The 25931-nt window shown below is 30.6% G+C and overlaps 2 protein-coding genes and 1 long non-coding RNA gene across 5 annotated transcripts; all 3 read left to right on the plus strand.

Moving 5' to 3' along the window:
- Positions 1 to 584: 584 nt before the first annotated feature.
- LOC111699024 (uncharacterized) lies at positions 585 to 12430 on the plus strand. Of its 3 annotated transcripts, none has more exons than XM_023469556.1 (6): positions 585 to 688; positions 8943 to 9057; positions 9551 to 9655; positions 10035 to 10084; positions 11474 to 11541; positions 12297 to 12430. In XM_023469556.1, exons 1-6 carry the CDS (start codon positions 612 to 614, stop codon positions 12413 to 12415), a joined length of 534 nt encoding a protein of 177 aa, XP_023325324.1. In that variant the 5' UTR covers positions 585 to 611; the 3' UTR covers positions 12416 to 12430. The 3 variants fall into 3 exon arrangements, with proteins under 3 accessions (XP_023325324.1, XP_023325326.1, XP_023325325.1); XM_023469557.1 differs by lacking the exon at positions 585 to 688 and adding an exon at positions 4672 to 4772; XM_023469558.1 differs by lacking the exons at positions 11474 to 11541; positions 12297 to 12430 and adding an exon at positions 11425 to 11473 and having other exon boundaries at positions 586 to 688.
- A 2272-nt stretch (positions 12431 to 14702) lies between these two features.
- On the plus strand, positions 14703 to 16829 carry LOC111699025 (uncharacterized). Its single transcript, XR_002764662.1, has 3 exons — positions 14703 to 14810; positions 15561 to 15626; positions 16632 to 16829. It is a non-coding gene; the product is annotated as an uncharacterized LOC111699025 (long non-coding RNA).
- Positions 16830 to 21489: 4660 nt separating this feature from the next.
- LOC111699031 (uncharacterized) lies at positions 21490 to 25587 on the plus strand. Its single transcript, XM_023469567.1, has 3 exons — positions 21490 to 22223; positions 23586 to 23748; positions 24466 to 25587. Exons 1-3 carry the CDS (start codon positions 21539 to 21541, stop codon positions 24602 to 24604), a joined length of 987 nt encoding a protein of 328 aa, XP_023325335.1. The 5' UTR covers positions 21490 to 21538; the 3' UTR covers positions 24605 to 25587.
- Positions 25588 to 25931: the final 344 nt, after the last annotated feature.

The raw sequence follows: 25931 nt of genomic DNA on the forward strand, positions 1-25931 counted from the left end.
ATAAATATTTTAGCAGCATTTTTGAATAAAGATTTTTAGCCATTTTTCCCTGTAAATGTTGCCTTAATCATTTTAGAATCTCAAAGCTTAACACATTCCCGTGGTTCTCCCGAGTTCCTCAATCAAAATTTGAGGCAAATTGGTCAAGGGGTTCATTCTTGTTATGATAAGACATACTGTAGTAAATGCTCTACTCCATAAACGATTCTCGAACCCGTATCTATCCTGGTACAATCCAGGTTCACTTAGCTATCAATGCTTAACCCGGACACAATCTCATCAGTTATCAAGGTCCACAAGGACACGAGCTTGTAAATGTCTCTCCACGGACACAAGCACTAAAATGAATCAATGCCAAACCAAAGGGCACGACCAGCTATCAATGTCAACACTGACACAAGCACTAAAATGAATCAGTGCCAAACCAATGGGCACGATCAGCTATCAATGTCAACACGGACACAAGCACTAAAATGAATCAGTGCCAAACCAATGGGCACGATCAGCTATCAATGTCAACACGGACACAAGCACTAAAATGAATCAGTGCCAAACCAATGGGCACGATCAGCTATCAATGTCAACACTGACACAAGCACTAAAATGAATCAATGCCAAACCAATGGGCACAATCTTCAACTTATTCGTTTAGAACAAGGACACTACTACTTTCTCGCAGCAATCAAAGGTGGGTCTAAATATCATCTGAGTATATTTCTTCATGTTAGATTAGAACTAGGTCCTAACTGAGTAATCACAAGTTATTCGCTATTATATATAACGTAGTTAAGCAATCACAATATGGGTATGATAGCTTTATGTATATCTATACTAGTGGGCACATTTAGTTATATGGACAATAGGGGAGATTGATTTGTGACTTTTTTAGAAATCAGCTAACCGCCCACTTGAGGTAGCTGCGTTTTTACTATATAAAAAATATTGTAATAAAAAAAAAAATTAAAAATCGTCCATAGGGTTGCGAATTGACGATTTATTATTGGAGAAATCGCCGTCAGGCCTAAAAAAAATATTTTTTTAGAAATAAATATGATACATATAATTTTCTTGAAGTTTTCATGCTGAATTCAGATTCGAAAACCATTTTTTAAAATACTAAAATCTAAATAGTTATGGCCAAAGAAGGATACTAAATTCAATTTTCAATTTTCAATTTTTTAAAATTTGAATTCGGCATTAAATTTCCAAGAAAATGATGTATAACATGGAAATAAAAAATAAATTTTTTTTTGTGGCCTTACGGTGAATTCTCCGATATTAAATCGTCAAATCGCAACCTTCTGGACGATTTTGAAAATTTTTTTTAATTGCAATATTTTTCTTAGGTGAAAACCCAGCGACCTCTGGTGGGCGGTTGACTCAATTACAATATTGATCACCCTTAATGGACAATGTACAACGTAATTTATCTAGGTTTACAATGGGGCCTCTGTATTTATTACAATACAAATAATTAACAAAAATCACAACTTTATATACAGATATATAGATGTATGTATTTATCTGTTAAACGTACTATTTAAATTTGTGTTTAAATGAAAAGTTAAATAACGTTTTTTATTCTAGATTTAATTACAAATACAGGGTGTTCAAATAAAAATGGATGAAACTTGAAAATTGAAATATGATTTTGAGATTCACCGACAAAGGGTCAAACGACCCAGGGTCAAACGACAAAGGGTCAAACGACACAGGGTCAAAAGACACAGGGTCAAAAGACACAGGGTCAAAGACACAGGGTCAAACGACAAGGGGTCAAAAACGCGACAAAGGGTCAAACGACACAGGGTCAAACGACAAAGAGTCAAAAAATGCGACAAAAGGGCAATTTTTTTTTAAATTTTGACGGTTAGTATTTTTTATTATTATTTAAGGTTAGGACACCCTCTGTAGTAAACCATATTGGGACACCATGCAGTAAACTATATTGGGACACCTTGTAGTAAACCATATTGGGACACCCTCTGTAGTAAACCATATTGGGACACCCTGTAGTAAACCATATTGGGACACCCTGTAGTAAGCCATGTTGGAATAAAATATGATTAAAGTTTTCAGTATTTTCGATTCAAATTTTTAATATTTGTTTATTTCATCAAATTTAATTTTCCTCTTCTCTTTTAAGTACGCTTCTACATGTTAAAGAACTGTAAAGGTTTCACCTGTCGTTGTAAGTGTAAAGTGACCTTTTCTTTCAAAAAAAATTGCTTTATGCTTGATTCACAACGGTACCCTTGAAAACCTTATTTTGATTAATGGTGTCGAAAAATAATCTTCGGGCATAAAAAGTAATTAATGCTGATAATATTTTCTTTGTTTCTTAAGCAAAAAAAGCGAAGTCACTTTTGTAAAAAATACAAATATTGAAGTAGAAAGTTTTCAAAAGTTACTTAAAATTGCTCTCTTACAGAAGGGTTATTAATGGATTGGATACAGAATCAAGAAATCACATAATTAACAGAGCTCATTATTTTGAATCGTTATTAAACTAAAACCTCAAATTATTGCCGTTTGTCCAAAGCTGAAAACTTTAGAATAGTGGATATCGAGATAAATACTTGATCTCCTCTTTTTCTTAATCTCCAGATTAAATAATGCTTGTTCTACTCGTGTTATTAATCTCCAGATTAATTAACCGTTTCTAAAGTTTTCCGCTCAGAGAACATTTACAAGGTTTAATTTTATATTTACTTGAAGATACTGTTTAAGTAATTTCAAATAATCCTCCGTTTACAGGGGTTCATATGTCAAACATTACCTTTTGAACCTTTATATGATAACCAATCTTTTTTTCTAAATTGTTAGATGATTTAAAGGGACAAACCGGCTATGTAAAGTAGTTAAACTGAGTATGCTATGTTGTGGACAAATTCTTTAGGATTCATTTATATTTGAGAGATATAAAACTTTTTAAAGATCTGTAAATCCTGAGTTTGAGCGCAAAGTCGACGCTCAAAATCGTACTTTTGGGTGGATACGTTTTCAGAATTGTTTTTTTAATTATAAAATAACGGCGTCAAAAATTCTAAACACAATTCTTCAATAAACTAATCAGTTGTTTAGGAACAGGTTGAACAAATAAAAGTTATCTCTTATCATCGTAAATAAGTAATCTTATTCAATTATTAGTTTCTATAATTTCTCTTTAATCACAAAGATTTTCTGTAGATGTTCTGGAATTTTTATTAAAAAGACAACATTTGAAGAATTTGAAGAAATCTGCGAACAAATTCATAGAAAATAAGAAATTCAATATAATGATGAAAAAGGAAATAATTAATTCTAACTTCCATTTGAATGACAAAGGAATTGAGTCTTTGTCACAATCTTTGATTTTCTAATCCTTATATCTTTGCAACCCAAAGTCGTAAACCTTAGATATTTAAAACTATGATTGTTTTTAGACAAAACAATCTTAGTATGAAATATCAAAGGTTTACATCATCAGGTTGCTAAGATATTGGCATTCGAAAATTTGAGTCTGTGGCAAAGACTCAATTCCTTTCTTTTGACAAATATGTTTCTAAACATCATATTAGTTTAATATTGAATTTTTACAATATTTTTTTGTCGTCGTTATTTATTAACTAAAAAACGAGTCTGAAAACGTAAATTCATGATTTTGAACGTCGACTTTGCGCTCAAACTCTGTAATAATACATCGTGGAAAAGTTTTATATCTTTAAGATGAATCCTGAAGAATTTGTCCACAACACTGCATACTCAATTTTACTACCTTACATAGCCGGTCTGTCCCTTTAAGTCTTCTACAGCTAGTGTCCCAATAAACATGGGAAGTAAGTGACGACTTTTATATCCTCTTAATATCTAATATCTTCATAAATTTTTACAACACGAGAAAGGTATACCACTTAATGAAAATCTCGTAAGACGTACAGCCTCATTTTTATACTTTCTTTGCCATGCATTCAAAATCAGAAATCAAAGACGACTCTCAAGTCGTTTCTCAATTCCTATGTGTTTTAGGACACCCTGTACGTCTCTGCCTTATAATAAGTAAAATTAAAATAATTATTTTTCAAAATGAAAATCCTTAATTTCTGGTAATTCAAAGGTAAAAGGGTTGTAATAAATATCACCGAGTCATATATCAGGGAAATCTGATACCCTATCTATATTCCTGCTAATAACTATTTAATGTTAACGTTTTCATTTTTTTAAATGATCGTTTCGTTATGAAAACGATGACAAAAAATCGAAAACGTTTTAAAAATGATCTTTTTTTATCGTTTAAAAACGATCGGTTTTTTTAATAAAATTCGTCCTTTCGTTAACGATCGTTAATTCTAAGGTTAAAGCTGTGTGGACCTGTGCCCTTTTTAATGAAATTAAGTCGCCTTTTTTTTTTAGGAAACGAGATGCACTTGTATTGGTGTGTTTTGTTCAACCAGAAATAAAAACATTTGTCAAATGAAAAAAAAACAAAAAATGTTTTGGATTTAACTTGGTTGGTAAGATTTGGTTGGATGATTTTAGATTCATGTTTACTCAGTTCAGGAATCTACTCATATTTCCTCCTGTTGAATGTTCTTATTTCAAATAGATATCTCTACTGTTGAATGTTCTTATTTATGGTAGATTTTCTACTGTAGAGTGTTTTCATTGCAGGTAGATTTCTCTACTGTGGAGTGTTCTTATTTCAGGTAGATCTCTATACTGTGTAAGTGTTCAGATCTGGTTTTAAATCTGAATCTAAATCAGTCTGGAGAAACCAGTGAAACCATTAACAGGTTGTAAATTATAAATTCTGCGTGGTCAAGGAGGGATGGGGGGGGGGTGGAGTGTGAGGACCATGGATGAATTGGGGTAGGCTTCAAGTGGAATGTGATATGGAAGGGGGGGGGGGTATGTGTCTTATTTGAAATTGATGACTCTAAGGTTTTAGTGTAGCACATGATAAATAAATACACCCCAGTTTTAACCAGAATTACGTTTACCATAATTACACTTACCATGATAGAAATTGTCAAAATTCCATAAAACATTATTTCCTTTAAGTTCCCCTTTTATCCTTGTACAGAGTTTACTTTTGTCATATTTTGTCAATAATGTTAAATGTGTGTACTAATTCTGGAAATTGTAACCAATATCTTTTGTTCTTGTTAATTAGACTATATTGTAATGAACTTATATGCTAACCCTGGGAAAATGTGATTTTTTTTTCAAAACTTACCAACACACAGCAAAATTGTTAAATTAAACTTATAAAAAAACATACTAAATTTTTTTTGCTGAAAATCAACAATCACTTTGGGAGGTCGATTTTTCAATTTTTTCGAAAAATGTCGATATAGGTAATTAAAGTTTCTCTTCGAACCATAGAATATTGCCCAAATGTTAGGTTTTTGAAATTGTGATAAATGGTTGATCTAGGGCCACAAATATTTATATTTTTGTAGGACTCGGGCAAATTTTCCCTAAAAAGTTGGTTTTTGCATATAGATTATTCAATTTTTTACCGATTTTTATGAATTCAACATTTTTAAATTCAGTGTTTCAAGACGGATTTTTTGGTACCCATATCGAGATATTTTGAAAAAAATATATATATTTTTACTTGCACTATCAGTGACTTAATATTTACAAAAACGTGATGGGTTGGATAAATTTAAAAGTAGGAAACAAAAACTTTACAATTTTGTTTTGATTTTTTGGCTTGGTGCTGAAAGTATTTTAACATTTATCAAAAAAGTGCCAAATTGTTCCACCCTTACTTATACATGAAATGAAAATTCAGAATACAGAACATTTAAAGGGACTGTGAGCGAAATTTGATGTTATCCTCCGGACACAATTGACAATGTCCTTAAAAGCTGTGTCTGATAAAGTATATATATCATTATTTGTAATTTAGAAAACAGATTAATTTAAATATGATTTCTCTACGAAAGTGTCTTGCTCCGTGAACGTTTCTATTATTGCAGGAAAACTTATAGGAAATGTCAGAATTAAACACTTTTAAACATGAAAAAACGACAGTATATTGATTAGATTAAGCTGTCAAAAGGGTACGGTTAAGAATCGAACATTCTCTTTTGCATACTTAAAATCCCGCTTACATTCTCAACATTTTAGGAATCAATAAGTGTATTTTGTGAATTTGCCTCAATATGAAACTTTATATTATACTAGTAGAAGTGCCCTGGGTTGCCCGAGGAATTTTAAAAACAAATGAATCAAAATTTTCGAATAAAAAAATAGAAATTTTTAAAAAATCGATTTTTTAATATTTTTTTCGCTTTTTGAAAAATAAATTGATCTTTTAGTCCGTCCACACGTTACCCCCGGGTTTCTCAATGTCAGCCAATTTGGTCCATTCGTTTGGCCAGCTATAGCTAACCAAATATATATATACATATGTATATCTTCTTAAAAAAGTTTAGAACATGTTCTTTAAGTTAAGTTATTGCTGAACACCGTGTTTCATGTTATATATATTTATATTTAAAGAATCAGCTTCAAATTAAAACATAATGTATTCTTAAAATAAGCCTAGAACATTTTCTATTGTTTATTAAGATTGTTTATTGCTGGACACTGCAGTTTAATGTTTGTCATTCATCAGCACCATGATTGCGAAGTTTCAAAATTACGATGCATTTTAACAAAATTAAATGGGTGTAATGAATAACCAATAAGTACTATATCAGGGAAACCTGATACCTTATCTATATTCCTGCTAATAACTGTTATCATCTTTTTTTTGTATATCTTGTAACCAAATAAAGGATTAACACTATCGTTCATTAAACTAGTAATTATATACAGGGTGTCCCACATCATATTAGATCGTCATTGGATCTCAATTAGGATTGTCAGGACTATTAAGAACAGTTCAGAAGACTGAATCATTTTGAAAAGTTAAATAAGGCTAGTATTAATATTGTCTTGCAGAAAATATTAGGTTTTTTGAGTATTATGTGTTAATTTTGTCGTTAAAGCTTTGAGATAGTCTAATATTATATGAGACGCTCTGTTTATGTACTAGTTTGGTGCCCGCTACGCAGGTCACCCTATTTAACCTGTCACCTTATGTCTCAATAAATAGCTAGTAATGTGTAAAACTTTAGGCCGATTTCTTATTCATGTTACCATAGGTACAACTATAGATCGTATCTATCTATCTACACTACTCTGGTAAAGCGTAACCATAGCGTGACTATGGTTCTACCTATGGTAGAACGTCTAAAAAACCTAAGCCATTTGTAGTAGTAATATCGGGTTGAGAAGATAGAGCCGCTCGTGTTTGTTTGTAACACAAAGGTTATTCGGAGAGACTGGCGCACTAGTTTTATTACATGGGCTTAAAATACAGATACAAGGCTACAGTATCATTAAAAATATCACATTCAGTCACAATTTCACATATTTAACATAAACAAGATATACAATAGATTAATCTGAGAGATGAAAGATAGGAATTTTATTAATTCCTATCTTTTATTCAGCGGATGTTGATCTTCCGAAGTCAAGATTAAAGTTTTTTTTTCCATTGCACAAAGATTTCATTTCTGTGAACAAGGATTATATGATGCACTTGCAACTATAGACCTTTTAATATCAACATTTTTGTTAATGCTCTTCAGCTCCCAAATATGCTGTGTAAGGTCTGTGCTTTATATATATATATATATATACATATATGTATATATATATAAAGAAGCAAAAAGTTTTATTATATAATAATACTTTAAGTACTTTCTTTATATTTTGAGTAGACATATATACACATACTAGCTGAGAAGGGCCCGGCGTTGCCCATGGAAAAAAAAATGTTGAAAAAAATTATTTTCGATTTTTTTAGCCTATAACACCTCCCGGCACCCATAAGTGTCAACAAAAAAAATCAGCCCATTCGGTCCAGCCGTTTGGCCGGCTATATACGAATGTCTTGGTTTATTATATAGATATAAAGCAGCGAAGAGTTTTATTATATAAAATACTATAGGATGTACTTTATTTATATTTTGAGTGAACATATATGTATACATATATATAAAGGAACTAAGAGTTTTATTTTATAAAAATACTATAGGATGTACTTTATTTATATTTTCAGTAAACATATATGTATATATATATAAAGGAACTAAGAGTTTTATTATATAAAATACTATAGGATGTACTTTATCTATATTTTGAGTGAACATATATGTATACATATATATAAAGGAGCTAAGAGTTTAATTATATAAAATACTATAGGATGTACTTTCTTTATATTTTCAGTAAACATATATGTATACATATATATAAAGGAGCTAAGAGTTTTATTATATAAAAATACTATAGGATGTACTTTCTTTATATTTTCAGTAAACATATATGTATACATATATATAAAGGAGCTAAGAGTTTTATTATATAAAATACTATAGGATGTACTTTCTTTATATTTTCAGTAAACATATATGTATACATATATAAAAGAGCTAAGAGTTTTATTATACAAAAATACTATAGGATGTACTTTATTTATATTTTGAGTGAACATATATGTATATATATATAAAGCAGCGAAAAGTTTTATTATATAAAATACTATAGGATGTACTTTCTTTATATTTTGAGTGAACATATATGTATACATATATATAAAGGAGCAAAGAGTTTTATTATATAAAAGTACTATAGGATGTACTTTCTTTATATTTTCAGTAAACATATATGTATATTGTATACATATATATAAAGGAGCTAAGAGTTTTATTATATAAAAGTACTATAGGATGTACTTTATTTATATTTTGAGTGAACATATATGTATACATATAAAAAGGAACTAAGAGTTTTATTTTATAAAAATACTATAGGATGTACTTTATTTATATTTTGAGTAAACATATATGTATACATATATATAAAGGAGCTAAGAGTTTTATTATATAAAAATACTATAGGATGGGCAAAGTTCATCTATTTTCCTTCCTGCTTCTGCCAGCAGTTTTCTCTCATGAGATATACCCGGGGAAATGCCCTGACTTCACTCCAATGAAACAGTTTGATTGGACTAAGGTAATAATCATTAATTTCGGTAATTTTTTCAGAGGCCGAATTTAAAGAATTTGAGCCGCGGTTTAAATTTAAGTCGCGGCTTAAATATGATTGGTTCCACTTAAATTTGTATTGATTTTTTCAAGCTTTAAGTCGGCGGTCAATTAAAACTGGTGTTGTATGAGGGATTTGAGATGTGGCCTAAATTCATTAAATTCGGCCACAGAATACATTTTTTAGAGGAGTTTACTTTGCAGCCCAACTCTTTGCGGCCCAATGTTGTATGTCCGCAATTATTTTAAGCTTTGAATTTTGGTAGATCAAATAGTCTAATTTTGAAATATCAAAGGTTTACAACATCAGGTTGCAAAACTATTAGGATTAGAAAAGCTTATGGCAAAATATCTATTTCTTTGAGAATTTTTTAGATTTTAGATTTTGTTCTTTATTTAATCAGCGGATTGGGGTATGTCATTGAAACAAAAGTATAATTTTTTTTATTTTCTTGTTTTAGTTTTCCAGCGGAGTATGGTATGTGATTCAGAAGTTTGATACAAAGAGTTCTTGTCTTACTTACGAGTTTAAAACTGATAATCTAGGGTTTAAATCTGTAGAACAGGTATGATGATGTCTAATTCATATATAAAACCCAAATTAAGGCCNGGTGACGTCTCATTTTTAACACATTATCAGGTTTAAACTTCTCGACTTGTTATTCTAAAGATAATAAAAACTAAATTTGACTTGGGCAAAAAATACCTATAAATTCTATCTATTCAATCTATTTAATTGTTAAATTGATTAATTATTACGTTTACAAGTTAACCATTCAATTATACAATTGATTTAATCATTTTAGTTTACAAGTTAACTATTCAATTATACAATTGATTCATAAATTTATTATTTCTGAGTTTTTTTATAAAGTGCCCTATACATGTATATATCAGTATATTTCATATATAAAGTTTTTAGGTTCTATAACTGAATATATTTAGATCAGACAGCTACCCTTTAAAGAGGCTATTGGAGTAGATCATCAATATAAGTAAGTTCTTTCTTACAATTATGCATGATGATGTACATAACTTGTCTGAGAGAAAGATTAGAAAACATTTAATATTATATAACTATAAGAAAACAGAAAAGATCCTATAAACATGATTATGTACATAACTTGTTTGAGAGAAAAATGAGGAAACATTTAATATTATAAAACTCTATAACAAAACAGAAAAGATCCTAACATGATGATGTACATAACTTGTTTGAGTGGAAGATTAGGAAACATTTAATATAATAAAACTCTATACCAAAACAGAAAAGATCCTAACATGATTATGTACATAACTTGTTTGAGAGGAAAATTAGGAAACATTAAATATTATATAACTATAACAAAACAGAAAAGATCCTAATATGCTTATGTACATGACTTGTTTGAGAGAAAAATTAGGAAACATTTAATATTATATAACTATAACAAAACAGAAAAGATCCTAACATGCCTATGTACATAACTTGTTTGAGAGAAAAATTAGGAACATTTAATATTTAATGTTATATAAATATAACAAAACAGAAAGGATCCTAACATGATGATGTACATAACTTGTTGGAGAGGAAAATTAGGAAACATTTATTGTTATATAACTATAACAAAACAGAAAAAAAAGAAAAACAAAGTAAAATCGAAGTAATGCAAAGTGTGCACGCTCTCATGCAAAAAAATCTATCAGCATTTTGCCAAATACACCTTTTAAACTAATGCTATAAACATCTGCGATGTAGTTTTAAAGACTGCAATTAAAGCTTTAGTGAATTTAGTGACTTTTTTCCAAAACTTAAGTTTTACGACACTAAAAGCCGACGAAAATAGAATAAAATATATTAAAATAAAATAGAATAGAATTGAATCGAATATACCTGGATAGAACTTGATAAAATGAAAGAGAATAAAATAAAAAAATTTGAATGCATGTTCTAATTTAGCACTGAAATTAAATCTCTTTGAAATTGTTTTTGTAATTTTGTCCTGCATAATTTAACCCCCTAGGGCATCTAAGCATGCACCACACTATCATACTTTTAGTCAAATTTTTAAAAGAAAAAAAATTAAATAATAGAATCATCTTTCTTAATTCATGTAAAAAAATATATTTTAATTTAACATATTGCAATAAACTTTAATATATGAACAATCAAACACTAGGTTAAACTTGTTATCGTTAAAATTAACACCTTATACTTAATTAAACAAATATCAATTACAATGAACTATAATACCCATATAAAAGAGTGCCTAAATCATATGGAACGTTAACAAATTAATAACCAAAGACTAAGCTCAATTTATTTAACAGATATTGTTGAAAATTAACTATTTAGGTATACTGGTAAACTATTTGACAGATATTGTTGAAAATTAACTATTTAGGTATACTGGTAAACTATTTGCTCCACAGGAATCTGAGCCTGCAAAGATGGTTGCTAGATTTCCACTAAGTAAGCATAACATTAAATATCTATTAAATTAATGTGCTCTTTTTTAGCTCCTATCTTTATGGTATTATGACGGAATGTATATTTATACACCATCATGTATGCTAAAGTACTAAATGAATCGGATTTTTGGCAGAAAGTTTAACAAAAATTATATTTTTTTTCAATTCAAAAATATATTTTATGATCTTTCCCTCTAGATTCCTTTTTTACCGGAAAGCTATAGTTATGATTAAAGATAACATCATTGTAAAATAACAAGCGCAATTAAAGAAGTTTCAATTTGGCACACAGTGTCAAAAGTTGTTTTTAAATCACTCTCCAAAAGTATAGTGTTGTGTTAGGATGCAAAGTATCAAATGATCGATTATTCAATGGGAAGAACGGTGTGAAATTGTGTGTGCCAAATCCAGTGCTCCTAAATACGTTTTGATACGAATTCAGATCCTGGATCACTAAAAAATGGACCCAGATAAACAGAAAATTATTCTAAAATTGTCTTCTTCTTTCACAAATGTCCACCATGTTAGATTTGACATTCAAAAATCAGGAAGGTTTTATTGATCTCTCATTAAAGATTTAGTTTTGAAATCAAATTTTTTTAATCGGTATTTAACAAAAAAAGTATTTGTATTTTGCCATGTACACGGGTAAAATAAATCACAACAAAAATAAAGAAATAGATTAAAAACGACCCATGCAAAACATCTTTAATTGTCTTGAAATAACCAAAATTCTAAAAATTATTATCTTTAAAGATGCTATTGGTTCCGCTAGCTATGTTGTGACTGATACAGATTATGATAATTATGGAATGCTCTGTACATGTCAGGTTAGTGTAATACACTTTCATTTTATACTGTACATGTCAGGTTAGTGCAGTACACTTTCGTTTTATACTGTATGTGAGGCAAATGTCAGGTTAGTCTTACATTTTATACTGAACATGTCTGGTTAGTCTTACATTTTATACTGAACTTGTCAGGTTATTCCTACATTTTATATTGAACATGTCAGGTTAGTCTTACATTTTATACTGAACATGTCAGGTTAGTCTTACATTTTATACTGAACATGTCAGGTTAGTCTTACATTTTATACTGAACATGTCAGGTTAGTCTTACATTTTATACTGAACATGTCAGGTTAGTCTTACATTTTATACTGAACATGTCAGGTTAGTCTTACATTTTATACTGAACATGTCAGGTTAGTCTTACATTTTATACTGAACATGTCNCAATACAAGACAATTTTATTTAATTATTTAAAGAAAAAATATTTATTACTAATTTTTATTTTCAGCCCCCTTGAATAACTTCCTAGTTGGGCCTCTGCCCGTATTTTTTGCATTTATTTATTAGATCACGAATAGTTTTCAGTTATTATAGGTTTTTTTAAAAAAAAAGGCAAAAAATGTCGATGCTAAAAGTGGAAAAACAGGTTTGAAAATGAGAGTTTGACAGGTTCACTATTGGACGTATAGTAAATAGTTTAACTAAAAACTGTTTATTCCAATTCAACAAAACTTTTAGTGAATCTTTTTTAGATTTCAGAATAGGCATTTCACGCACATTTTTGGTCAAAAAGACCAAGAGGCAACGAGTAATTGAAGCAGCTCTCCTTTCTTATCTCAAATCCGCGCCCTCACACCTCTAATACTAACTTCAACGAAGTAATTAACAGTTATGGTTTCCTCTCTAATTCTTTTTCTAAAATTGCGTAGAAGATTTATATATTTTAACAAATTGAATACCTAAAAATTAACTATAAAGTATCCTAATTTGCCTTGCCCTCCCCCCTACAATGTACTTCCGGTATCTCCTCCACCCTCCAGTGTACATCCGGTATCTCCTCCCCCCTCCAGTGTACATCCGGTATCTCCTTCCCCTCTCCAATGTACATCGGGTACCTCCCCCCTCCAATGTACATCCGGTATCTCCCTTCCCCCTCCAATGTACATCTGGTATCTCCTTCCCCTCTCCAGTGTACATCCGGTATCTCCTTCCCCTCTCCAATGTACATCGGGTACCTCCCCCCTCCAATGTACATCCGGTATCTCCTTCCCCTCTCCAATGTACATCGGGTACCTCCCCCCTCCAATGTACATCCGGTATCTCCTCAAGAAATGTTTCTTTGTGTTTTGTTTCTCTTTCTTTTTGGCAACTGCAATTTTTCTAGAATTTTCTTTGTTCTAAAATTAGTTTTTTACGTTCACTAAACCAGAACTTGCTTTAGTAATTTAGACCTGTTTCAGCCTACAGATTTTTTTTATATATATTTGTACAGGGTGTTTTATAAAAATGTTCCGTTGGAAATTTACAATTTTTGGATATTTTGAAATTATAATTTCCAATAGAATCATATCATTTAAAGATTTCTTTGGGTAAAATTATTTTATAACAAGCAGTTTTGTCTTGGTTCAGTTCACAAATGTCATTTCTTTTTATTTTTCGATTTTGATTTTAGGAAACATTAAAAATGCAAATATAAATAAAAATTCGAAAAAAGCTAGTTATTAGTTAAACTTCTGGATTAATTCTGTTACTTTCTTTAACAAAAATGTAAATGACCGGAGTCCGATTTTAATGAAATTGAGCCGAGTCTCAAATCCACCAAAAACCGGTTTCAATTGAGCGTCCGGCTTAAATCTTGAAACATTGAATACAATTTAAAGTGGAACCAACCATATTTGAGCCGCGGCTCAAATTCCTTAAATTCGGCCTCAGTAGAAAAAATTCCAAACGTGCCCAGGTCTTGCCATGCATTTCCAACATTTTCAGCAAATTCAATGAAACAAATATGAAAAAAAAACAAGATTTTTTTCAAAAATTGTCTTAACATTTTTTTTATTATCATATCAAGTCCGCTTATTTGTAATCTGAACTATTTCAATATGTTAAAAGCTGTGAATTTGAATAAATAGATAAACCTGTGAATGTGAATACATAGATAAAGTTTTGTGAATATCAATAAAAACAAACAAATATGGCAAAACTTCAAGCTGTCAGAACTGTTCTTTATACCAGCAAAAAGTTTCCATCAATCGAAATTGATATCGGACCATAATGATGAATTTGATCCTTGTGCTGAAAAAAAAAACAAGTTTTTGGGGTTACACAACGAAGAATCAAAACTAAGAAAACAAGAAAAAATAACAAAAAATTATTTTTAAAAAAACTCTTTTTCAGTTGATGGATTCTGTAGAGTCTAAGTACGCACATGATTTTGATAAAATTGATCAGACCAATTGTGATTATGGGAAGGAGAAGGTAAGAAAAAAATTCTTCAATCGCTTCAACCACAGACTGCTCATACACTCTACCTGGATAGCCTGAGCAGGCCTATAGTGTACCGGCACGCCATGCTACGGTTCCATGTAATGTTTTTGACTGACATCTCACGCCCTTGTTGCATTCAGGGATTAAGTTTTACAACTTTTAAATAAAATACTCCAAATTTAAACATAAATCATAACGTTTATGAATATTGTCTATTTTTAAAGATTTTTCTTTTCTTATTCAAAGGATTCTTAAATATCCCTGAATACAGATGTCTCCTGATTGGTCGTGTACAGTACTAGTACACAATAGAACATGCTGTGGAAAATATCGCATATTATAGGTGTTAATCGATCTCTGTAACGCTCGAATCTTATATTTTTTGTTAACTTGCAATAGTACATGTATACACTATACGGTCCCATTTCAAGAAATAATTTTCAAGCTATTGGTGAAACTATTTTTACATTAAAAACATATATAGGAATTTAGGAATCGAGTCTTTTTTTCACAAATTCTGATTTTCTAATCCCTTTATCTTTGCAACACAATTTCGTAGACCTAAAATATTTTAAACTATGAATTCTGTTAGCTGTTAGATTAAATAGTCTAAGTTTTAAATATCAAAGTTTTACAACATCAAGTTACAAAGATATAAGGATTAGAAAATTGCTTTGCAGAAATTTTGGTTTTCCTTTTCTACAGTTTTATGAGTCTCACTGTATTTTGTTCCTATTTCAGGCTTGGAATATAGATGTTGACAAGGTTATCGAGAAGATAAGTGGAGGTGGAACAGATGAAGATTCGGTAATTTATTCTTAAAATAATTATAATTCTAAAAATAAATATTTTGAATTTTTTTTTAATCAAAGCACTTTTAATTATCATATTTTTTTCTTGGTGAAATTATAAAATTTATTGATATTTAATAATATTTATAAATAGATAAATAAATAAATAAATAAACAAATTGAATCTTTGGCACAAACTAAACTTTTCTGATCCCAAGTTAGCTTTGCAACCTGATGGTGTAAACTTTGTGTGAAATCTTTCAAACTAAGATTATCTGATCTAACAGATTTCATAGTTTGAAATATCTAAGGTCTACGACATTGGGTTCCAAAGATATCAACATTAGAAAACTAGAGTTTTTGTTAAAAACTCAATTCCTTTATAAATATAAATAATATTTAGTAATCAGTGCAATTGGGAGAAAATTGGTTGAACTATAGAAATAAAGGATAATATAGAAAACTGCAATTAAAGAAATACAAAGTAGAAATGTAAAATCATTGAAAAGGAATAAATTCCGCTTATCAAATAAAAAGATTTTTTTATAAAGATGGTTTCAAGAAAGTGGTCCTCCATACATGGGCATGGGCAATGCCCGATTTCCAACCTTACCTTTTAATTTTGATTTCTGTGAGTTTTTCCCTCCATTGCTTTATATAAGCAATAATGCGCAAGTCAATTTTGCAAAAAACCCGCAAATGAAAATAAACAATTTGTAGAAACAAAAACATTGATATATAATTCATACTTGATTAAACACACGCAAATCTGCCCCTTTGGAAAAAGTAAATTCAACCTATGTGAAGCATAAAAGCCTGACCGCGTCAACCTTGTTGCACCGGCTAGTCCTGTCCATAGAGATAGGTACAGAACAAACTGGGACCGGAAAGGTTGACACGGCTCGGAAATTCAAATGTACTGCGGCTCCCCGTGAACAAGGCTTTCAAGGGTACCGTTGTAAATCGGGGATTACCATGTCTTTACATGGAGGGTCACTTCAAATCAATTTATTTATTTCAGATAACTGAGTTCACCAGTGAAACTGATACTATTGATCAACTAGTGGAGAAAGCTAAAGAATCCAACATTATCTAATAATTTGAACAATTATCAAAATTATTTTGATATTTACAAAATATTATTCTAACATTTATATCATTATATCGTTAATCTGCTTAGTGACATTTCATCAGAAATGAAAATAAAAATTTTTTTGTACTTATGGATTTAATGTTTAGAAAAATCAAAAAAAATCAATTAAATTTTTCCTTAAATAAACCTGATAAAAGATTCATCAGTGGTAAATTTGAAAGATAAAAATGTTGCTGATAAAATAAGTATTATAAAATATGGATTTGGTGAATTATTATGACGCACTTTAAGCCTAAAGGGTCTGTCAGAAATTATTTTTTGCATATTTTTTCAACCGCTATATACATCTTATTCTTAACTTTTTCAACCGCTATAGACATCTCATTCTTAACTTTTTTTTCTGATAAAGTTTAAAACTTTCTTAAACTGGGTTACTTTTGTATAAACTCAGGAATATATTCGCACTTATCTCACCCATTTCTGTGAGGCTCTGACCCTCAAGTAAAAGTAAATTCAACCTAAAGTCTGACCGCGTCAACCTTGTTGGTCCGACAAGTCCTATTGAGTGTCTGCTTCATTTACCCACTGACCGGTCGATACAATACAAACTGGGACCGGAAAAGTTGACCCGGCTCGGAAATTCAAATGTACTACGGCTGCATGTGATCTTCGAAAGAACTTTAAATATTTTATCTACCTGCGGCATTTTCTCTTCTTAAATAAACATTAACAAAAAAATGTGGGTTTATCGATTTTTTTTTGTTTAGGCAATTTTTAAAAATTCTGTCCATCCATAAACCTTCCCTTGGATCATGTCAGGTTTCCCTAAATATTCCGAATATCCATAAATGAATATGCCGAATATCCATAAATAAATATGCCGAGTATCCATAAATAAATATGCCGAATATCCATAAATACTTAATTTTCAAAATACGAAATTTATTCGGTTTTTAATTAATACGTACTGCAGCATCTCCGTGAGTATAATTCTCACATTTCATATGCAAATTACTAACAAAAGAAAATTCTCTGAATTTAACTGAATATTAACTAAAAGTTCACAATGATAGGAACCTGGAACATTAAAAATGACAATTTAAACTAGCAGCAATGAAATATCGTGAAGGGAATATATGGAATTCAGATAGTTATAAAAACAATTATGAAGACGACATTTAAAATTTTCGCGTTTTCCCAATCTTCTCCGCGGCCAAGCAACAGACTAAAAATGTTTGACTAGAGCATTTGGAATACTGCAAAGGAGCTACAGGGTGTCCCACGAAACATGACAGTTGGTGAATATTTTTCATTGTCTTCTTCCACATACTGTATTAGATTTTAAAGACTTTTTGCAGTCTATTTCTTTAAAAAAATGTTTGACTCTATTTTACTATGAAATCAATTTTACTATAGTATAACTGTCACATAAAAAATGTTATAAGTCTCTTTATATAGTATCAAACAACTTATCAAATCATGGAAGAAGACATTTTAAACTATTCACCAATCACAAGTCATCTTTCGTAAGACACCTTGTATATATATATAATACTTCTCGAAAAGATGAGTGTCGTCTTCTTTATTTCTTTAATGAAATCTCTTTGGGATTTTGTAATTCAACCACAACTGTATTTATGCTGTAGTGTACAGCAATTTCATGGCTGATAAAAAGTCAGCCCCATACTGTGAAATGAACAGGAGTTTGCAGTGCATATGTATTCTACAGGGTGTCCCACATCATGTTAGACCGTCAATGAGTCTAAATTGCGATTTTCGGGACTAATCAGAAAATTTAATCAGAATGAATCATTTTGAAAAATAAAATAAGGCTTTTATGAAAATTTTCTTACTGAAAAGCTGAGTTTTTTTTGTGAATTATGCGTTTATGTTGACGTTAAAAATTAGAGATAATCTAAAATGATATGGGACGCTCTATATAATCTATATAATAAAACAAGACATTCGTATATATAAATGTATAGCCGGTCAAACGGCTGGACTGATTGGGCTGAAATTTTTTGTGGACACTCATGGGTGGTCTTGGGGTGTCATAGGCTAAACAAATTCGAAATTTTTTGTTTAAGCAACGCCGGGCCCTTCAGCTAGTTTTAAATAAAGTAATAACCTGAAAACAATGAAATAAGAAGACGACATTATAGCTACACTTAGTGTATTTGATGTTGTTAGAAAGCAATAAGTTTTACTAGACACTTATTAAATCACTGATTTTTAAGTGATTTAGTTTCATCTGCACAGTTGCTGTGTCTCATGGTAAAACATTATTGGGTGAAACATGATTGGGTGAACTGTTACTACACCGTGTAAAGTTCATGGTTAGACATTGCAATAGAGAGAAGGTTGATGAATTTGATGAATATTCTTTGTCTGAAGCTGTGGTTGTGTTCTCATTATAGGCAATATAGATTTTAGCCCAGGGGGACTGTATAGCTACGGTAAAAAGAAACAAAGTATTACTATAAATGTAAATAAAGATGTTTTTATAATAAAATCAGATGGGAATATGGTCACAATCAATGAATTTCCAATTACTGTTGACCAGTGGAATAAAGGGCTTTAAGGAGAAGTTATAGTTCTAGAAGGGCATGACAAGATTGCTACCTTGGCTTCTGATGGAGAGAGTGTCTTGTTTAATGGCAAATCAATGATGGATGGACATGAGATTTTGTATGGAAATGAGAAAGGATAAACATGTGCATTATTCTCTTCATCTTCAATATCGTCATTGTCAACATCTTCTTCTTCTATGTCAGGGAGATAAGGTTCTGAATCATAAAAAGGTAAAGCTCTTCTATCATCACTCAATCTGTACTCATCTGAACTCAAACTAAAAAACATAATGTTCAAACAATAACAATTTTAAATAATCTTTTCTACGTTGAACCAATTGTATTTGCACTTGTCCTGCATGACTGATTTATAACATTAGGAACAATGGTATTCCAAAAAATGCACTATAAGAGAATTGATAAAATCGTAAAAATGTAGTCCTAGAGATGAAAAACCTGCATCACGGTAATGATACAGAAAAATAGTTATTTACTTTACATTCAAGAAAATAAGGTTTAAAACAGCAGGCTATCCTTATGATACGATTTCATATTTTTATTCAACTACAATACAAAGCACGAGATAATACAAATAAAAAAACACAATTTACTATGTAGTTTGGACCCGCCTAACCAGAGTAGGTTGTTTTAATTGGTTGGCCCAATATAAACGAATGAGAATTGCAAATAAAAACAATGTTCATTGTACATTTTAAACATAAGAATGATGATAAATCAGGAAAAAGGTAAGGAGAAGGTGAGGGAGTATAAGGGAAAGACTAAGTTTATCCACATGATACACAGTTTTTTTTTACAGATATAACTTGCATAACTATCTAAATAGATCTTGGCGACTTTTCTTTAAGACGATTTTGCAGATTTAGTTTCTTACAGCTCTAAATCAATCGACCTCCATATTTTTGGAAATAAAGCAGAGGGATTGGTTTGAAACCTGTCGTGCCAGCATCATGTTATTAATGTTAAAGCCGTTAAAAACAAAGCATCTAGCGCAGTGTTTGCATATATTATCCAATGTAAGAAATCTACTTCCAAGTAACATTAAGCATACTATGTATAACTCATTATTTCGCTCATTCGTAGAATATAGAATTTCAGCCTGGGGGAAAAATAAAAGTACCGAAATGAAAAAAATTAGCTTGCTTCTAAAAAGTGCAATCAGAATTATTGAAAATGCAAAAACAGCTTCACATACTGATCCTCTTTTCTTTGAGCTTAAAATCCTTAAGCTAATTGATTTGACTAAATTTAATCAAGCAACATTTATGTATAAATACATGAAAAACCTTCTGCCCTCCTCATTTAACAACACTTTTGAAAACCTCGGAAATTTTTAAAGATCTCTTAACTATCAAATAGACATTTTAAATACAGGCTCATCAGAATATCTTCCCTCATATGCACTTCTTAAGAGATGGAATAAACTGCCACTTGATTTAAAAAGAAGTGCCTCGTTAGGTATCTTTAAAAAAAGTTTATTTAAAATGTTATCTGACGCCTATATCTCAAAGTGCAATAATTATTCTTGCAAAAAATGAATATAGAACTTTGTAGATTTTTGAACATGCTTAATCTTATTCTGTTGAACGTACTAAACTTAAAACTGAAAATCAATTATTTTGTTATGCTGCACCTCGGTCTATCTAAATTTAACTAGTAATCCCTGACTTATTGTAAGCTTTCAAAACGTAGTAATATTCATGAAATTTTAAACGTTTTACTATTAATTAGGTGGGGATAATACCCAAAACAGCAAATAGCTAATCTCCACCCAATTGCTAGAATTACATAAATTTAGTAAAATTAGTTGCAGATTTTTTGCCTGTAACATTATAACTTGTATGTGTATTTTTAGCAATAAACTATATCTTATATATCTTATCTTATCTAATGTTTTCACAAAAAATGAATACTTTAGATCATCATCTGTAATCACTTTACTCTGATATCCCAATGGTATAAAGTTTATCCATAATATTTTTGAATCATACTTTGTGCCATGCATCCTTGTACAGCAATTTTACAACAAAATTCAGTTCAGTGACATTCATAAATTAAATTAGTGATGTGTAGAATGTTTTTTAAATTGATGGTGCAGTTCTCTTTTTTTCAATATTAGTTTTTATTAGGGGTTAAAGTGTATATACTTAATAGGTACTGAATAATGATTATTGGATGTTTACATATTGGGTTCATAAGTAAACACGACCACTTTCCCTCCATACTTGCTACTGAACACACCTGAAAATGGATTCAGCTCAAATTTTAAATATCTTTATAAAGGCTGGAGTCCTTCCTGTTGCAAATAACAAACATGGTCAAGCAAGAATGGATCTTTCCAACAAGATGTTTCTTTTCCTAAATTTGTTTCGCATTTTTCCCCTTAGTGGCTATCTATATTTTAGCATGATCAATCTGATGGATGATCTTAATCTAAAAACTGTAGTTTCATTCTTGTTCCGATCTGTTGGATTTGTATCAGGACCTGTGCTAACCCTGATGCTTTCATACACTGCACAAAGCCTTGGAGTTTACACACTGACTGGAACAAGCAAGATGAGTAGAATTAATTATCTTATCCCTATTGTGTATCCTATAATTTACAGTTCTGGGATAGCAGTTATGGAAATTCCAGATGGAATGCATTTGAATACTTTATTGGAGACTATTTGCTTTTCAGTTTCTCTAATTATTGTACTACTTTATCTTATACTTGATTACGGAATACTATTTGTCTCATGTTTCTTGTGGGTAAATGATTTACGGGTAAAAATTGCCGCTCTGCTCTTCAAGAAGAATATTACGATCGAAGAATGTGAAGAAATATTGCTTCATTATAATACACTGAGATCTGCAATAGAATTAACTGTTCTGGCACTATTTTCTGTAACTCAGTTTTACTCAATTACAGCTGCATACCTAGGATTTAGTGGTAAGTACTGATTTTGTCTGTCATATTATAGGGACTGAGCTGAAAACTTTAGAATGAGATATCCTTAATCCTGATCGCTTAATCTGAATATCCAATATACACACTTTTGATTTTATTTTTAATTTTTGGATATCCCCAGAGTATAAAAGTTACAATTACAGATACAATGCTATATCGATTGAACTAATATACAATTGAATTAAAGTCAGCTGTTCACAAGCCGGCTTTTAGAGCATTTAAGCAAATATTAAATTAATCATGTTAATATGAACCTATTAATAAAAATATTTTATCACATTTTAGGACTATCATCATTTTAAACATTAATCCAAAACTTACATTTATTTTATCGATGTTTAACTCAATTGATATTACATAATTAACACCTGAAAGTTAAAGTGTACATCTTAACATGATACGCTGATTTGTTGAATTTTATACTTCTTTCTTGGATATCGAATGTGTATTAAAGTAATATCCGGTTTAGTAAAACCAGGAGTTTAAGCATTAATCTTGATATCCATCATTCTAAAGTTTTCAGCTCTGAATGCTTAATTTCATGTGAACCTCCATGGAAAGATGACAATACCTGATTCACAATGGTAACCTTTAAAACCTTTGACTAATCAAGGTTTTCAGACTTATTCTCATTATTCTGCACAAATACTTTTAGTTGTTCAACTTTTTGTTTGCAAGCTGTTTTATGTTTTGAAAATATTAATATGCATTTCTCAGAATTGGCAGAAAACTAATATTAAATCAACTTTTAGTCAAAATATTCCATAAAGTGAATAGACACAAAAATAGGTTCAGCCAAGGAGAATTGAATACAAGGAGGGGGCAATAGGGTTTCCGTACAATTTGCTGTGACGTTTTCGGACTGCTGGAGAACTAGTTTTGCGGAACAACAATAATAAAGGCAGTCGATCTAATGTAAACAAACATGAGTTAGTATAAGGTGAATCTTCATCTAACGCCAGAGATGCGCCAGATCTCTGTTTATCATTTGTGTTATTGTTTACAATCTTTATTATTGTTGTTACGCAAAAAGCAGTTCTTCAGCAGTCCAAATACGTCACAGCAAAGTGTACGGAAACCCTTATGTCCCCTCCTTAAGTTGTATTCAATTCTCCTTGGGTTCAGCTGAGTTGAGTTCACTCTGTACACAGGGTACAATCCAAGCGATTTTTGATAGATTTAAGATTTCTGAAATTGATTTTTAGTCAAAGGTTTAAAGGGTGCTGTTGTAAATTGATCATTGCCCTATTTGCATTGAGGGTCACTTAAAAATGGCTCAGAGTAATATTTTAAGAAAATCATTATTACTGAGTTCAACACATAACATTGAATATAATTGAGTAGGTGATCTCTTCAATCTTGCCAGTTTTATACCAGCTCTAATAGTTACCTTGGTTTTACTAACCGGCATAAACGTTATTGAAGAGCTTTACAATATGACGGACCAACTTATGGAGAAAACCAAAGAGGAAGGCCTTGAAAAGGCTTCCTTCAGGGAGATGTTGAGGTAGAAGCTTTACATAGTTTTTTACAAGAAGTATCTCTGATAGGAGGGATTTCTTATGGCACCATTCTTTTATCTGTTTGTTAGACTCTAATCCAATCAAAGTCCAAAGTTAATAAATTTGAGCTGTGTCTAAATACCGTCAAAAACCGGTTTCAATTTAGGGTCGGCTTAAGTTATATGACATTGAATATAATTGGAACCAATTTAAACCAGGTCTGAAATTTAAGCCGCAGCTCAAATTCTTTGAATTCGGCCTCTTGGCTCACTTTTTTGCTTGGTGGCTATTTAGAACTAGTAGTGATTTCAACGGTGTTAGGATCAATCTATCTATTCAAATTTCATAATCCAATGATGGATCTGCATGTAAAATAGATGGTAAACATTAACCAGGATTATCAACCTACTTTGAAACAAGAGTGTTGCGAGTAGATTTACTTACACTAATACGATTTTAGCCCTAGCAGACGTTATATGCAAAAAACGACAAAAAAACGACTGAAAAAACGATTTTGTTTTAAGAATCGTTTTTTGGAACGTGTTTGGATTTTTATTTTTCATGTTATGTTTAATAAAATAAAAAATTTAGCATAATTCAGTTCTGAAATCTTTGAAGTTTCATTAAATTTTTCTACAAACCATCCAAAATGAGTAACAACACTAACTGCATGTATAAAAAAGTCTCCTTCATGATGTCACTTAAGTCTTATAACTTTTCAGATACAAGAATACAGCTAGCAAGCTTCGTAGAGTTGGACCCTTTACTGGCATGGGCTTCTTCACACTGGATAGGAATACACTTTCAATTATGCTGTCCATTACAGTAACATATATTGTTGTTCTCTTACAGTCAAGTTAGGTGGACAAAATGGACAGGCCATTAGAAACCCCCCTCTTTTTAAACTAATAATTGTTTAATAAATGCTTCTTTTGAGGACTTTTCTGCTCCAAAGTTGCCAACAGAAATTTACCCAATCTAATTAGAAGTTTCGGCTTTATATTTTAAAATGCTTTGTTTAACAGACTGTAAATTTAATCTCATGTTAGATTCACAAAAGTACCATTTAAACTCTATGTCTAATCATGAATTAATTAAAAATTAATGTATTTGTTTTTGATAACTGTTTAATTTTGTTGTTGTTTCTTTGAAAAAGTGGCGTGCCTATATTTTGCTTTAGAAACAATGGAGAAAGTGTCAGAGCTAAACACTTTTCAACTGAGAAAAACAACGTTTTCTTCCACATAGGTTTCAAGGGTACTGTTGTGAATATTTAGGTGGAGGATCGCTTAGAATATCAATTAACCAGTCCCTTTCAGAAGTCATTCTTTAAGAAACTTAAAAAAATGTCCTAAATTATCACCAAAACTCTGTTAACATTTGTAATTGCAAAACGTATTGACGATAAAGAAAAATTTTTCAACTTTATTAATATATTCTGGATAATGTTTAAAGAAACTGATGTGAATCAATGATGGCACATTTGAATTAGGGTCAGTTTATTTTTTTCCTGTCAGATAAAGATTTATTTTATCTATGAAAATGGTGAAAAATTCTTAAGATTTTTTTGTGGAAACTATTAACAGCCTAGCTCACATCCTAGCTTGCATTTCCTGGTTTATATTAATCATTTATTTTTCTTGGAAAACTATTAATACGCTTCTTTATTTACTTTACTTAGAGGGGTTCTACTTCTGGGACTATATATTTGGTAACCAAACACCTGCATCAAACGGTTAACTTATATTACTTGAGCAAATATTTGATTCACAAAACACATTCATTTATAATTGTATTTAAAGAATAAATTAATAAATGCTTATATACGCTGGGAACTTTTTGTAAAGGACTGTTTTTTTCATCATACTTTGCTTGTCTGTCTGTTTGTATTCAATATGGAAGTCAATAAGACCGAACTGATTGGGCCCAAATTTGGTGTGGGACCTGACATGACCCCAGGACGTTCAATGGTTGATCAAGATTAAAAAATGTGCCTCCTAAAGATATCGATTTTCATGAAATTCTGAAAAAAAAACAATATCTGCGATATGGAAAGTGTCCTGAAAGCCAAGAAATATATACACTTGCATTTTTGCAAATTTTAGATATAGGCGGAACATTTTTGCAAATTTTAGATAAGGCGGAACATTTTTGCAAATTTTAGATATAGGCGGAACATTTTTGCAAA

This window comes from Eurytemora carolleeae, unplaced genomic scaffold (genome assembly GCF_000591075.1).
Source record: "Eurytemora carolleeae unplaced genomic scaffold, Eaff_2.0 scaffold340, whole genome shotgun sequence".
Taxonomy (NCBI): Eukaryota; Metazoa; Arthropoda; class Copepoda; order Calanoida; family Temoridae; genus Eurytemora; species Eurytemora carolleeae.